We start from the raw sequence: 17,192 nt of genomic DNA, 5'->3' as shown, positions 1-17,192 counted from the left end.
AAGCATACAAATTGGCGCGACATCTGAATTAGATGCAATGAGACAAATTGGTACATTTTTATCTTGACAATAAATAGATAAGCAAATGTACGAGTAAAACATTTTTTTATTTTATTCATGTTATCATGTTCAACGTTTTTTTCACAATTTATCGTATATATCTCATAAAAAATAAAACTAGCATTTTTCAACTCCTAATTTCTGTCGCGGCAAAAATTTATTTTTAGAATCACATGACAAAAATTAATAGCAGAATTATTTTGAATATAAATATAGCGTTTAAAAATATTTGAAAAATATCTCAACAAATGAGATGCAACAAATCGAGTTTGAAATGTTTTAAATAGCACATTAAATATTTCACAGCATAATATTATTTTTGCTGCATTTATTATTTCGTGTACATAAATAGAAAAAAATGAGTTGACCTGATTGTTTGTCTACTATAATATTTAATATTATATGCAATTCGCATGCCCAGATATGTATTTTTTTATTTTAAATAACACAAATAACAAGCAATTTGTAAGGTCGAATTTAACGTCGCATTTACGGCATTACGAATAATACTGACGTAAATATGCTAATTTCCGGTACAGCATTATATTTACATAATTATATTAATTTGTAGACTTTTCGCGAATGCTGGAAAGCCGAACAAGATGCTCGGAAATTTCAAGTAGCAAAACTTTGCCGCGGTACGATTGCCAGCTCTCGGCTAGAATCAAGTGCTTCAATGTTTCCAAGCATTCGGAAGAGATCGGTTCGTTCGAAAGCATCAAACCACTCGGGGTACTTCGATCAGCTTCAAACTTTAGATTGATGTGAAATTTCCCGGTAGACTAATTATTATGGATTTGCTTTTCTTCTTGTAGAATCTGTAATAAAAGCCAGATGAACTTGGATATTTCAGCATCACTTTGAAAACCCTGCGAAATGCAGTTGAACGAATGACACACAGCAGCTTAAGATCTAACGCTATCTTGGTGCAATTTTTTTACATAAATGTACACTGAAATTCTATCGTCAGTTGTGTGGAGACTATTTCGAGGCATTTTAGAATTCAGATTCTCGAGTGAAGCATCTGTTTATGCCGTGCACCTCGGTGTCGGATATTTCTGGATTTTCGAAGATCCGTCGCCTGTATTTAAGTACTTTCTTTGTACGTTCTTTTTTCGCCGGCAAGATTAAACTTGGAACCGTGCACTGGAAGTGATCTGTGCTTTTTTTCCTCTCTCTTTTGGTCTAAACCGAAAATGGTCTTATCCGGTATTGATTCGAGGAGGAGGAGAGTTTGTTCCGACGGCTCTTGAGACTCGATGAGAGAGTTCTGGACGAGAGACATACCGGGCGTTGAAAGTTTACCGCGTCGAAATTTCGACAGGACAACTGTCGAGGTCGATTCTATTGCTCGTGTAAAGTGCAGCGGTCTGTATGATGTATGTAGGTCAACGTTTTCTATCTTTTTACGTGCAGTGGACCATCGGTATATCAATTGAAAGAAGTATGTCGGCATGTTGCGGTACGTCATAGTGTATAGTGTGTACACACGTGCGAAACTTGAAGATATTTGGAAAACTACTAGACGAGCAAGAACATGCTGGTTTACGTATAAACGTGTGTTACATACACGTGGAAACTCCTTAAAGATGTATTTTTCTTTTCCTATTTTTACTCATCTCGCGCTATTTGATTATTAATCAAATTTACGTTATAATATTATGCGATAATTGTAAAAGATTATGTTTATTGATAATTTAGTCTATATACCATTAATTAGCTTTTTATAAAGCCGATTTTTGCTTTTTGAAAGCTGTATTGTTTGATCATTGAGCTTTAATTTTGTAGATCCACTTGCAGAAAAAAAAAAAAACAAGAATGTTGAAAGAAGTTCTATTAATGCAATGAGTAGATTCGTCTTCACGAATGACTGACCGCAACTTGCTTGGTTATCTCGTCAAAGGCTTCGGTGTGGCTTTGTTCTGGCTTTTTAGTTTCACATTACTCGAACAGTATGGAACGTTATGGTTGCGGTGTTTGCTGTCCAAAGTTTCGCGTTTAACCACCAATGTTATTTTCGAACATTGCTCTACTTTGTCATAATATTACATATTTCGATATGGTTCGAAATATTTGCGGAGCGAATTAATTTATAGTTAATGATAAATAGTTAATTCTAAATAGGTGATGATAGATAATGATAAGCTGTTTCATGAAACATGTGTGTATGTGTATATATGTCAGATAAATGTTATATTAAATGCAATAACTGTAACAGATTGTTACAGAATTTGCTTATATTGACGATGTGATGAAACGATTAGATACATTTGTGTCATGTTTTAATAAATCTAACTCGAGATGGCAATTATTGTTCCGATTATTCTACCGACCACAACTCTAGATTGCAGCAATTCATCAGAAAAATATTACATGTTCAATATTGGAGCTTCATGCAGTTATTTTAAATATTAAAAATTAAATATTATATTCATGCATTTGTTTTTATTTATTGCGCAAGTAGCTTTATTTTAATTAATATCTGATGGAAATAAAAATTACCAGTAAAAACTTTGCAATACATTGTTGCTAAAAAAAAAAATAAATATCTGATCAAAATGCTGGCTGATAGAAGATCGAAAGTCATTCTTCTATGCTTCAGACTGAAGAAAAAAAGCATAATCCTCTCGGGAGACTATATGAGCGAAATATCACATTATCCTGGTTATAGCATATTCTTGGTGCGCGCTATCAGCGAGATCATGCATAGTATGCAACGTGGTATCTGACAGAGCGCGGGAACGATCGGGTTTGATCGCACGACGAAATGGTTTCGACTATCGGGGCAATCGCGCGAGATCGTCAATGGCGAAAAAAAAAAATGAGGGAGAGAAGAAAAAACACACATGCACACACACACTACGACGAGAGATAGAGAGAGAAAAGCGATAACGAGGAGTCTCCGTGTAGCGTGCCGGCTCGTTTCGTATCACCGCTCGAACGGAACGAAGCGTGATTGCCGGCGCTATCGGGACACGCGAGATCGCCCGGTATACGAGCGCGCGATCCGACGCGATAACCCGCGCCGGTCGGGCCCAGTCCCGTCGCCGATTGTTAACGCGTTAATGGAGTTACTAAATGCGAACGCGCGCGGCTCTCACGCCGTGCGCCGGTCCCTCGACACAGCGCGCGTCCGTCCGGGTTCTCTCCCGGCCAATAAACAACCCAATAAAATTAACGGGCCTAGGTAGATTAGCGTGCTGCGGGCGAAACGTTGCTGCAACGCCGCCACGCGCTGCGACAATGGACCTGGGTCGTATAATCCCAATCCATATGGCGTTCTCTGATGCATTCTGGGGATTCGACCGAGAAGGAGAGAGAGAGAAAGAGAGGGTAAGATCCACTTTATGTGATGGCGCGGCGTGTGCAATTTTCTTATCGCACGGACGATCTGATATTAATTTCGCTATCACTTTACTTTATTCTACGTTTGTTGAAAATAATCCGTGAAATCGCTGCGTAATAATAAAGGATAAAATAAATTTAATATAATAGTCGGTATTATCGACAAAACACCGGTACTTTTCGCGTGTTTATTCTGAAGGAATATCCAAGTCCTAAACGCCCTTCGAATCGTCCTGTATAGTCCAATAAAATTAACGGCGGATTAGCCTCTGCGGCAGACGAACGCGTTTGCTTAGCCTACTAGAACTAGGGGACAATGGACCGACCTGTCGGATAACCCAAATCTGTCGGCCGACTCCGGCCACCGATGCTCGTTGCCAAGATGAGTGGTCGGCACGAGTCCATCGTCGAGGATTCTGAGGTCGGGGCGTGCAGTTTCGGCTCAATAAATGATCGCATCTATGCTGCTTTCCGCATACAATTGTAATGAGAAATGTTTCCCCGGGAGACTACAAATCAGTACCTCGAAATCGATGCCAGTTTCGCAATTTGCAGATAGCAAGAGAAATGTCCCGCATACCTGAATATGCAAGATTTCCTTCTTTCTAACTATCACAGGCATTGCATTGAGTCTCTCAGTTCTGAGACGTCTATATAATTCTGTGTTTTCGAATCGATGATTTATTGGAATCTGCGATATTCTGACTCAGATATGCCACTGAATAGTCGTCACTCGATTATACTTCGACAGCTGCCATTCTAATAGCTGCTACGATTTTCTCATGCAGTCTCTCGCATAAATCACCATGCGCCATATATTTTGTTCGTTCACCCTTTCGCTGGTTGCCAAGGTAAATAACTTACGCGAGCCTGTCGTCTAAAATCACGTCACATGATTTAAGGAACGGCCAATGGTCGAACTTTATGAACGCATCGATATCCGGAATGCGATTTTTAATGCTGTAATATATCGTTGACTGCATGCAACCTGATCGGGTTAATCGTGAAATATTATTATGACGCAAAGGCCGTATCCGGTGTAGATAACGTTAATTAAACGTCTTCTCGTCTCTCCACTGCCCCTCCCCGAAGAGAAAAAATACATAAAGTAAAAAGACATGTATAGCGCAGCTATTGACAAAGAAAAGCCTTGAGAAAATGTTGCTCGTCTAACAGAGCAGGATATATCATTAAGGCATTAATCTTTCAGGAGATCCCTCTTATTGTGGTTATCGATTTATCGAACGACGTGCACAAGCGCGCGCTCGAAATTAATGTCCGAAGACGGAAGTGGACCATTACGACGACCAAATCCATGGCTTCAATTCAACCGCGACGGTCGTCAAGACAAAGGATCCTTGTCCCTCAAAGACGCCGAGTCAGATATCCCGTTGAGCTTCCTTCTCCCCGCACCTGCGTTTAATGTTAAGCCACATTTCATACTAATTACGCTAGTTTACAAAAGCACATATTTCATACCGTCCTTATATAGTCGCATCGCACATTACGGACAAGTCATGATAGAAATATAAAGAATTACGCTTATGACTCTAAAAAATCTCCAACAAAGTATAAAAAATATACAGATAAAAATACTTCTCTGTACATATTTTCAAATGATACAAACATAACCTGTGTTAATCATTAAGTATTTAAATATTCGTATATATTTTTCGCAAAATAATTTAGCACAACATCTGTGGTATCTTTTAGTATTTTTAATTTTCATCCTATTTAATTGACGTGTTGTTTTATATTCGTCTTTATATTCTTTTAAATAAGTTTTTTTTTAACACATTGCACTTTTAACTATCTATGTAGATTAACTATCTCAGTAGATTCGTTTTAAAGCTATTTTGAAAAAATTTCATTAAAAAATAATGTAAGTATCAATTTCATTCAAACGTAAATACACTCGTACTCTATGTTTAGAAATTAATAATTAAAATGACTGCAGGTGAATAAATCAAATATGTATCACAGTTATTTCAACCGCTTACTGTGGTAGTTCGAAATATTGCTTTCAAAATATGCGTGTCTCGTGAACTTATCTAGTTTTCTTCCCAATTCAGGTTTTATCTCGGCATGAAATGGCTTTCCCGATTCAATAAAGTGCGCCGCGTTAATTATCGGAGTTTCGAGGGGTAATTCATTAATATCGCTCTCTGGCGATGCTGCGCGAATCGATACCGTCGCCGTGAGGAAGAGAGGGAGAGAGAGAGAAAGAGAGAGAAAGAGAAAAAGAGAGAGAGAGAGAGAAGTGAGGCTCTCTTTCCAATGAGAAATCAACAACTAGACGTTGATAATCAACTTTCGCATTTATCTCGCGGCATCTCCGCTCACGACGCGGTTTCGCGTATCGTTACCATTGCGCTCACGTTACTTACGAGCAGGAAAAAATTTCCTCGGACGACACAGATGCGCGGCTTCACGGAGAGCGTCAACACTCGGCCGATCGCTCTATCAAAATTACTTCGCGGCGTTCGACTTTTCGTCGCCATCAATCTTTCCTGGTTTGACTGCTAACGCGATAATGCAGTTACGCTGCGCGCCGGGTCAGGCAGATATGTGCCGGCCTGCCGACCCGTCGAATTCGTCATAAATAATTGAATTAAAAGCAACGACGTCGTAAGTGAATTTGCGGATCACCCGGCTGCCAGAATTTGCGATTAACGCTGATTCACGATAGCCTCGGCATAGGAAATTATTTTTCACGAGTTCCGGCATAACCAGTTCTCTCGAGGATAATATGTTGCCCGGAAATCAGGTGTTGACTTTTTTATCACCATTTGTGCCTGGAGGCTGTTATCGCATATAATGCGCTCATTCCATATGTTTATGTAAAATATATTTTAAATAGTTTATTAATGCACCATCAATGTGAAAAAGATTGCTCGCAGAATCTCGAATATGTACATAAAGTTTCCTCATTGCAACATATGCATATATTTTTATCTATAATCTTTCTAATAATTAATGCAGTTGTATATATGTAATAGTAAGAATATGTAATAATAAGATTGCAGAAAATATTTTGGACAAATTTTTAGTTTGTTCAGTTTGTTTTGTTCTGTTTCAAGTATCGTTTTGTCACATTACATTGGTATATATTAATATAATATTAGTACACAATATATTATATTTATAAAAATTAAATATAATAATAACTGAATGAGCATTTTATACTTCAAATTATTAAAATTTTTATTTTACGAATATGCGTAAAATGCGATTTTAATTTTGTTAATTATTTTCGTGAAAAATTTAATAAGTGCTTGCAAGATTAAAAATAAATTCTGTGAAATAACATCAATAATTAATATTTATTTTATCAGTACAACGTGATTTTTACATTATTAACAACATGTTACGTGTAAGTTTTGAATGCTTCGCAATTTCAAAATCATGAAATATTTTTTTCTTTATATTCAAAGGTGTTAAAATTAAATTAGAAGTGCTTAAGGTTGCAAGCTAATTGATTTGATTAATTTCATTAATACAGTTTAATTATAACGATCAAATTATGTAATGATTCAATAACATTCATTAGTAATTTAATTGAATTATTTGAACTTGTATCTTATCAACTACAGTTCATTAAATTTGAGAACCCTATATTTTACAAATACAAACAAATCGTTGTAAAGCACACGAAATTTTGCGATATTAGCGCACTTGTGTTACAATTTAGAAACCGTAATTAAAATGATGGGAAAAATGATAGCGAACAAATTAATTAGTTGCTTAATCGTCAGTAAATATTTCGAAAATTGAGAATTCAAATAAACATTATAAACACAGATACGTTGTCAACTTCGTAAAAAAATGTCAAGCATTCTCAATAGATTCTAATAACAAAGATAAAGTAAAGCGTAACGAAGTTACGCAAAGAAGTTAAATGTTGTGGAGATTATTGATCGCGCCGCATAAGTATCGATTATCTATCTATCATCAAAGTCTGTCTCTGATGTCAAGACTAAGACTGAAAACAGAAAGTTCGAAAGCACCATTGTTGTTCAACAACGTTAAACAATGGCAAACTTTTGGTCAGCGAAATCTGATCCTATAAATTCCACCATGACGAAGAAGCCTATGATGGCTGACATTGTGTGAACTTGGTAGTTCACCGCTTTCACATGAAAGTTCCTAAGTTTCCGGCACCAAATCGCCGGCGCTGTAGGATGCCATCCCGAATTGGAGCGGATTTGTCGCGGTCGTCGGCTTTTTGCGGGCATCAATCTTGCACGCTTCTATAAGCAAATTTAGCGTATCGATGTCGAGATATCGAATACAAGATGATGCAATAGCGACACTTAACAGAAAGGCTCTTAGCAGGCTTTCTCAGCTTGTTAGAGAATATTGTCGATCGAAACAGAGATGATGAAGGATAAAATCAACGTTTCTAGTTTCTGGGAAAAGTCGAAGATGTGACGAGGACATGGACGGGCGTCATTATTGCATCCATCTGTATCCAATACGAGCTCGTTTCCGTGGGATCGCATACCGATTGCTACTCTCTCACCAGAGTTCAATAGATGCATCACGATCATCGATCGTCTTACCGAGCGCGTTATAGTGGATGTGCGAAAGGAGGCCATTACGCTCGTGCACATGAATAAATTTGTAGAGTTGTTCCATGGCTACACGGACAAGATTAACCATGTACCATGTTCGTGTCGCTGTTGCGTAGGCATTAGCATAGTCTCTCATATGCATGCGTTATCCCTACGTGAATGATATTCAATAAAGGGTTGTATCTTCAAAACGAGAGAGTGTGCCTTGTGGTGCTCAGCATTATTAGACGAATATTCATCGAGAAATATTCTAGCAAGAATTTAAAAATCTATTATAATAATGATTATAATATATGTGCCGAATTGTTTCATCTACACTCTACTGTTATATTTTCAAATGTTATATTCGATACATCTAGACTTGACGCTTTAAGAATCGAATAAGTGATCGCAATATATGCTTGCTAATAAGTTAATCATATAAGTGAAAATTCGCATAAATGCAATTATTCTAAATGAATTTTATTCTACTTTAGAATGTATGAAACATCATCGCGAGTTATATTAGCTCGTAACTGTCACAGTACTGCCACACGCAAACATAAATTTCACGTCACATTTTCCCTTTATGAGGCATATGAAATGTGCGATAAAAAAGACTTGAAAGAGCACAGCCGCACCCATCGAAAAAGACGAAACAATTATTCGGGAGAAAATTGTCAATTTGTCGTACTTGAAAATTCCAATCGCGATTTCGTCGCTTCTTTTAACGATTTCTCGCGACGACGTGAAAAGTTGCATTTCTCTTACCTCAGCATCGGAAACGGTCCTGTCCGCCAAATTGCGAACTTTGCAGTGGAGGAAGGCGGTGCCACCCAATTGCACCGTGACATTGGAAACGGTGTTGTTGTCGTTCGCTTCGCTTACTCTTTGTAGCTCGTCGAGATTGCTGAACCAGAGGGCCCTCCAGTCCGATGGTATGTTGTAGGGTACGCGTCGATCTGAAGAAAGAAACATGACCAGCGGGTATAATTACGATAATTTAATTAAGTCGATTGTCTTGGAGGGAACTCTACAAACGACGCCGCAATTACCGGCGAGGCTATCGCCGGCCTCGCTACCGGCAGCAAACTTTTTTATCAAGGCAAAGAAAAATAGAAGTTATAAAGGTACGGCGGAAAGCACCGAGAGAAAACAAACGCGGAACGAGTCTGAACTCCGCTTGTTTCACCCCGACCCTCGTGAATTAGAAACTACTTTCCGCGCTCGGACCCTTCTGGATTACCTTGTTATTAAATTTTTTAAGGCATTCTGGGGGGAGTCTCGCGCGCGCACCACTCATTTCTTTCGATGTAAATCACTGGGGAAATGTGCTGTAAGAGTTATAGAGCAGTTTGCACATTGTAATGATCTTTCACAGCATTACTGAATATTGTGTACGGGCTCTTATGGGGAATCTATATACCAATAAAGATTGTGAAAGAATATTAATATCATAGATTCGTATTGATCACATCTTGGATTTAATTCCTACCGGCTCGCATCTTTTTCCACTGATATAAAATTCTCTGCATTACAACTGCTTTGCTACACATATTTATATTAATTCACTTATCAATTTGTTGCAGATAAAAACTGCGATGAATGAATAAAAGTTGAAACTCAATCTACATATGCTATATAGATTCGCAAAATTTATAGAAAAAGTGGTTGTAGTGTGAATTAAAAATTACTGAGATAAAATGGGATCCCGGCGTCGAAAAAGGTAAAAGGGTAATGTGGTCTAAAAAGGTTAATAATAGCATACGGTCTTGTTTTTATACGAGCTATATTTGTACTGCAGACAAAGATCGCTTTTTGAGTTTTGCTCTTATTTTGAAAAGGAAAAGCTGCAGTGTGGTTTATTCAATCTTGGCAAAGGTCAGCAGATATTCCGGACATGAAAAAAAGTGATAACGCTTTACTCACTGCAATTTTCTGCATCGTTCGAATAATTTGAACGCACGCGCTGTCATGCGTCCGTTTCAGCGGATAAAATTCCAGATATTGCGATGCAGCTGAAAGAGCGAAAGACGCGAAAGAATTTTTTCCTTGACGTGTGCGCACTTTGTTAAAATTTTCACGGATACGACCTATTTCCGGGCGCGGCGCAGGTGATTTAGGATGTTTGCCCTCGACGGCAGATTACGATTCAAGGAGACTGCGCTGCTGGCGTGGCGAGCTTGAATGCGCTTGCTCCTCGTCCTGACCTCATTTGAATAATCCATGGATTCGTAACGGACGTACATGTCTTTTACGCCGTTTGCGAAAAAAAAGGTGCGCGTGGCGGGGCGCATTCACGATGCGCTCTCGAAAACGCAACTGTCCGTGTCGCACTTAGGAAACTTTATACGAATCACGTCGCCTTCGGAATTACTACGAACCGAGTCTTTCAACAGTCGCGGCTTTGTGTAAAAAAGTTTACGAGTCAAGTTTTCTCCAAAAAGAGAAAACTCTGAAATTTTATCGCGATAAAATGTATATCCATCTTTGTGTGTACAGTTGTTTTTTTTATCAAAAAACTTTTTATCACAAAAAACAGAACAATTATTACGTTTTTAATGTACATGTTCGAACAACACATCATATATATCATCATGCATTCCATTTTATCATTATAATTCATATTTTATCATTATTTAAATATCAAATATTAAAATTCGACAAACTCAATCAAATTATATTTAGTTTGCAAAAGTAAAAAATTTAATTTTTAAAAATAAAAAAATAAAAAAAAAAACATTAAAATTTGAAGAAATTACATATTTAATGATGCACCAAATTGACAGATTTATTCAAATATCGACATTTTCGATAACCATTCCGCAGAAAATCTAGCTGTCTGAATGAATTATTAGTCAGACTACTAAAATTATATGACCCAAGGAAGTAATATGTCTACAAACGGAAGAAATTATCAATGTGAAATGATCAAATGCAATTATCAAATGATGCGATTCTCTTTGTTTAATAAGATGAATTAATGCAGATAAATTGACAGTTATTTCACTATTAAATATATAACAAAAATAAAGAGAGATATCTCTCTGTATCTTACGTTCATTATTATTGTTGTTTACGTGTAAATTATCATCATGTGACGAACGGGCAATAAAATCGCTGGTTTGTTAAATATATTCAGAGAGGTACGCGAAATAAAATGCGCGTATAATATAATACCTGACAAATATTTTTAATTCGCAAAAGTAGGAATATTGCGCGAGAGAAGTTTAGCTCGCTTGATCTACGCGAAGAAAGCATCCACACGTATCTCCTTCAAGAGGGCCTTCCTTTCATCGGAGATTCGATTCGGTCGTGGAAAAGTTCGGCATTCTAAACGCCTCGCATCCCGACTCTATCTTGTGCACATAGGTGCGGCGGTAAAATCGAGTTTGAAAGCCTGAAAGTAGCGAGCGTGTTTGGCCGCTACTCGTATTCATCAAAGCATCGAGATGAAACTGAAATACAAGAATTCGATGGGCGCTAAATTCCAAAGTCTTTTAACCGCTCGGAAAGAGAAATGACTCGACATGCGCAATGACCGGGCAATTTAATCTCCGCACAAAGCTCTGACTAGGGGAAAACAAGCGGTAATCGATTTCATTGATTGTTCAATGTTATTTAATCGGAGATAACTCTCGAGAAAAATTTCACAGTATTGTCAATGATATAAAATCCGAAATTGCTTCTTCTTTTGTATACATTTCATACGAATACATACGGTCAACATTCCAGCGTTAACCCCATTCTAAACGTATAGCGTTTGTTTGCAGCTTCCACGTTATTCTGCATATCACGTCAGCTACTCTCTTTCACGTGCATTGAATTTTGCGTCTGTTTCGTGATAACGAAGTTTCAACACTTTATTTAACTAGAAGCAGCACGAGTTATTCAGATCGAAGCTGTTGCGAGCTTCCACCAATGTAATGTTCCGTTGTCTAATTTAATGCTAGCAAACATCATTGTACACGGCATAATGAATGAAAATAATTAATTACAACACTACGCTAATGCAGAGTGCACGATTGTTGCGGACTCCGTGTTCCGCATCTATCATGTAATAATCCCCGCGGTAAATTATCAGGTAAATTATGGAATCCAAGTTTACATGTACGCGTGTCGAGCAGAGAACTTCACTTTTCGTTTCGAGCACTTCAAAGCTTCGAGGGAATAAAAACTGACTCTTTCGCTATTCTCGCCGAGTAAAAATCTTTTCATTAATCAGCGCAAATGTATGTGAAGATTTAAACGTTCGTTGGTTAGATGAGTGCTGGACCTTGTAATGAATATCTTACAAAATAATAGAATTCTTCTAGCTACAAAAAAAAAAGAATTGTTCAACATTTGCGGTGGAAAGCAATCTAGATATTTCTGACGCAGTAGAATGTCGGATGCCAGATTGCTTTGACATTCTGACTGAGCATTCTAACTTAGTTATTCAAGTACTTAACCTAATTACTCAAATGAATATTTATGTTACTTGCTGAAAGACACGATTGCAGAGGAAGATTTTGTTTCGCCGTCCTAATATAATATTTAATGAATATAAAATAATCATAATTCAATATTTCATTACAACAAATTAATAATAAAGTTCAATTATTAAATTTTCTAATTAGTCTTAATTGTAATGGATAGAAACGAGACACAGAAACGAGCAGAATGGCGAAACATCTCTATACCTTTATAGTAATATTTACGAGAAGCGGAAAGTTTGAAAATAGATTTATTTCTGTTTTACTCGCCCGTTGTACAGAATTGCGAGCAATTTTGACTTGCCAGTCGGTTATCCATGTTTGAAAGCATAATGGAGGCCTCTAGAAAACAAAGGGATGCGCGTTCTGCCATAGTAAAGGGGTAAGTGGGCCACGCGCGCGGATGCATACACGCAGACAGAAGCAATTGCGCGGCGCCCGAATGCGCGAGTTTCTGAAAAACACGTTCCGCTCGGCTGCGGACAAAGGGTCTGTCCGCGTGCGGATGAGCGGATCACGGGCATGCTTTGTGTATGCTCTTGCGCTTATTTTATCGAACGTGTAATTTAGGCCTGCTGACTCCGCGCACGCACATGTTTCTCTCTCGCTCTCCCCCCCCTTCCCCCTTTTTCTCTCTTTCCCCGAGAGAGAAAGTCAAACCCGACTTGTTAGTGTTTGGTCGATTTTGGCATTCATTTTGTCCCAAACAAAAATAGAACACGAGGTGGTCGTTCGGAGTCTTATTAAATTTTCAGTTCGAAAAAATCCCGCATGTATTCCGCAAACAAGATATCCAAAGAGGAAATAAGGACAAAAAGATTGGCTCAATCCCGGAGAGGTTTGCGCTTGCTTTTTCCATTATCAGAAACACATCCGGGTCGGAATTCAAAATATGGACCTTAGTCTTTTACTCGCTAGGAAATCAATAGAGGAGTTCTGAGTGTATCTGACAGAATATTTTTTCTTCTCTCGTGTCGTTCGATCAGCCGCGTTTCATTGACATCGACGGTGGCGAGACAGCAAGCAAAAGGGATTTGAAAGATAAAAGGGGAGAGAAAAAGAGAAAGATTGAGCGCGATAGACTCGAATGCAACGAGGAGCGAAACGTAGGTAGGTAAAATAGTGTTCAAGAAACCTCGCAGGAGGAAGAGAGATAAGGCGAAAAGAGAGTTAGTCTCGTCGATGAGTACGAGGTGGAAGGGAAGAGAACGAGGAAGACGTAAAAGGAGGCGAACGGAAGCGAGAGAGGTGGAGCGACGACGCTTGAAACGGCATTGGGCCACCGTATGTATAACAGTAACCAAAATGCTAGCCTGCATCATGGCATTACGTCTGCCTATCCCGCCGCCTTAAACGTGTAGCGCAGCACCATCACCTGCATACATACATGTAGTTTGCATAGAAATAGCACACGTCATCCCGTAACGCCGCGGTGGTCTTTGCTTTATAAGGCAGCGCGCTCCGTGCAGATTACTATTCACCAGCTCTCTCGACCATCTCGGATACGAAGTGACCGTCGAGTGTCCGACAGATAGTGTATTCTTCGTGGCCGTCCGCAGGGTTCCCCACCGACGTGGCCTTTCCGTTTCGGTCGTTCGCAACGGATGATTTTCGAAGCGACGTGTTTCGCGTCGCATTCCTGTCACGCGACGTCGCTCAGGTGCTTCGATTTTTCATCCGACTTGCGCGATTGCAATACGATTGAACTTCCGGATGGATGGCTGGAAATTAGAACGCGTCGATTCCGGTCTCGAGATGACAGCGAGTATTTGCCCGACTTAAGCCGGAATTGATCGAAACAATAAGTCTGTCTTTAAGCATTGTCAAATAGCGTTTGTTTTAACAATAAGATTGTCTTCTCTCGGCCAAACAATGCGTTGAAATATTTGAGAAATTATATATCGTTACATGCACACGTAAATTGGAAATCTTTTACGCGTAGTTCAGTATAAGATAATATTAGCAATTTTAATAAAATAATTCAAACACGAGTAAGATTTTTATAAAAAAAAAAAAAATAAAAAAAAAATAAAAAAAAATAAAAAATGATCAAAAATTAATCGTATTAAAAAGTTACACTTCAACTGCAAATTCGTTTCTTCTTTACGATTCGCCTTTCATGTAATAAAAACATCGAAACAGTAAGATTATTTAAAGCTGCATCGTTTATAATCTAATACATTTTGTGACGTGTAAAATATGTAGACGTGACAACGCACTTTAGCAGAATATTTTCTCGGTTCTTCTCTTCTTCAGTTCAAAGGTGCGACGAACAAGATAACTGAAGAAAAATGCGATGTTCTTCTTGAAGCATACGGCGTATGAAAAAGACCCGTCTGTAAAAGACGCGACGGTGTATACGTGTCCGTGTTTTTCATTCGCCCCCGCGATTGCGTTCGAGGATGTATGAGGCGTATAAAACATACAGTAGATACGGGTTGTTCTGGTCAGACTAAGTGGAAGTGATTTACCACTACCGTCGCAGGCCAATAAATTAGACACTTTTAAAAATTGTAACCGACGATAACGATTCTTCCGTGTAATTTTGGAATATCCGAGCTATTATTTCTAAATTTGTATAATTTTATTTTAAGCCGGTAGAGAGAGAGAGAGAGAGAGAGAGAGAGAGAACAAAAATTATCTCTTTGAAATTTTACGATAAAAATATTGTTGGGTTCTAAAAATATTATACATTATAAAGCGGTATAATAATAACAAGTTTAAATTAGCTCCTATTTTGTCATACAATTTATAAACTCTTGCAAAAGTTAGTATGGATTTTCAAGAAATGCGTTACACATTATAGCTTCAGAGTATAATATATTCAGTATTATATAATATTACTTATATATAGAAAATAGAAAGCAGATATAAATGTTTGTGAGGAAAGTCGAGTTGTTCACTAACATGATTCTTAAGCGATTCTGAGCGAAGAGGGAGGAATTCAAGTAGAATATACGGACTTTGAAAAGTATTGCTTGACGACGTTCTCTACTTTCGAGCTTAGAAAAGGATTTATCCTTGAACAAGAATTTCTACAAAGACCGTACAGTGGCGGACATATTACGTGTTTCAACGATGCAGCAGTTTGCTCGAATATAAATGTACGTCACATATCAAATCGACGGCTACTGCGATACTTTTGTGAGATGAAAGAAATCCTGTTCATTGAAAAAAATCCTGATGAAAAGTTTATTGATGAAATTTCGCAACCACGTGTATGAAAATATTCCAACAAATTGTGCGTAATGTTTTGTGTAATATATGCGAATGGATATCCGTCCAGTCATTGAGTTGATTACGCACGTTAATGAATTTCTTCCATCTGCACTTCGTTCAAGAGAAATCACGAGACGAATTGTTTCGTCGTTTCAACGAATGTGAAATTTTTTCCCGTTACCACAATCGACGTGGAAACTTGGTGATTAAGACATGTGGACGCTGTCCGTTAGTACAATTATTTCACTTGTCAAAGTGTACAAAAGAAGAGAAAAGAAAAGAATTCACCGTAAAACTCAACAACGCGTGTTCCGTTTGTACATTCGACAAAATCAAATATATTGCATTTGTATAACGAATTTTATCGCATTGTGCAATTATCATGTTGCGTCATGTTTCCTCAATCAAACAATGTTGCATCGGTCTGATAAACATTTATCGAATAAACATCTTTGGAATTTGCTTTTTGTATCTTTTAGAAAACAAATTAATATGCTATGCTATAATTGTTATGAATCGCTCGCAGATGACTGCTAAAAATCACGCTATACTGAAATTACTCTTATTAATTAATTACTCTTTAAAAATTAAATTGTACGAATATGTGTATATATATGAGTATTTAACTTCTCCATTCTTCAATTGAGACGCTGGCGGAAAGAAAGAATCTAATCTTCAATATTTGCATTTTTAATCAAACATTATGACATTATGACGTAATTATATTTTGATTATTGGAAATCGATAGAAAAAAGTTCAATAAAAGACGAAAAAATTTGTCACTAAAAATAATCTCTATTTTACACGATATGAAAGTTAACTTTCAGCGGTTGAATGTTATTTTTAATTTTTAATTCGTTTTTTATTTTTAATTGCAAATTGCAATGTTTAATGATCAATATTGCTTCATCATCTTATCTTATCAGACGGTGCAAGTGAACATTCATTAATGTCACGAGACACGGATTTGCAAAGCAAGCACGCCGTCAGATAACCGCAACAATGCGGGTGTATTACTCTCTTGCTTTCATTTCGCGGTTATGTCATTATTGTCTATGGCGTGTATGGTTGGCCTTTACACACATCCGATAATCCTATGGATAAGCTATCTGCCCTTATGCTGGAAAGTAAGAGAGTCAAAGCTAATAGAACTGAACGCGAATAGTCCACTTTGATTGCGAGGTTACAAGGACGCGGAAATAAATACGAAGTAGAACGTATCAACAATAAGGCAGACGTGGCACAGAAGTATCGCACGTTGAAAGTCTCCTTTATCAATATGATACTCGATCGATTTTAGTATTGTTCAAAATAAAAAAAGAAATACGCGCGCAAAGGTACGTCGTATTATCTCAAAAATAAAATATATCGTATTACGTTCATTTATCGTATTGTGTTATATATTTTCTTTTATTCAAGCTTACTATTGTTCGCGAAAATAGAATTGATAAAAAATTTTAAAATTTGTTACTGAAAGTAAGGTAATGGATCTTAATTAATAAAATTTCTGCTGCTAATTAATACCGTGCTTGAAATAACG

At 37.6% G+C, this 17,192-nt stretch overlaps 1 protein-coding gene across 3 annotated transcripts in view; it reads right to left on the bottom strand.

Annotated features, from left to right (window-relative positions):
- The window catches only part of dpr12 (defective proboscis extension response 12), a 250,778-nt gene that overhangs the window by 87,994 nt on the left and 145,592 nt on the right, over nt 1-17,192 (bottom strand). For all 3 annotated transcript variants that reach the window (XM_067355354.1, XM_067355356.1, XM_067355355.1), the window contains one exon: nt 8,730-8,920. In XM_067355354.1, coding sequence (XP_067211455.1) covers nt 8,730-8,920 — 191 coding nt within the window. The remainder of the gene's footprint in view (nt 1-8,729; nt 8,921-17,192) is intronic.

This window comes from Linepithema humile, chromosome 5, assembly GCF_040581485.1.
Source record: "Linepithema humile isolate Giens D197 chromosome 5, Lhum_UNIL_v1.0, whole genome shotgun sequence".
In the NCBI taxonomy this organism is placed as follows: Eukaryota; Metazoa; Arthropoda; class Insecta; order Hymenoptera; family Formicidae; genus Linepithema; species Linepithema humile.
The sequence above is the reverse complement of the archived record's forward strand: the minus strand, read 5'-3'. Positions and strand labels throughout refer to the sequence as shown.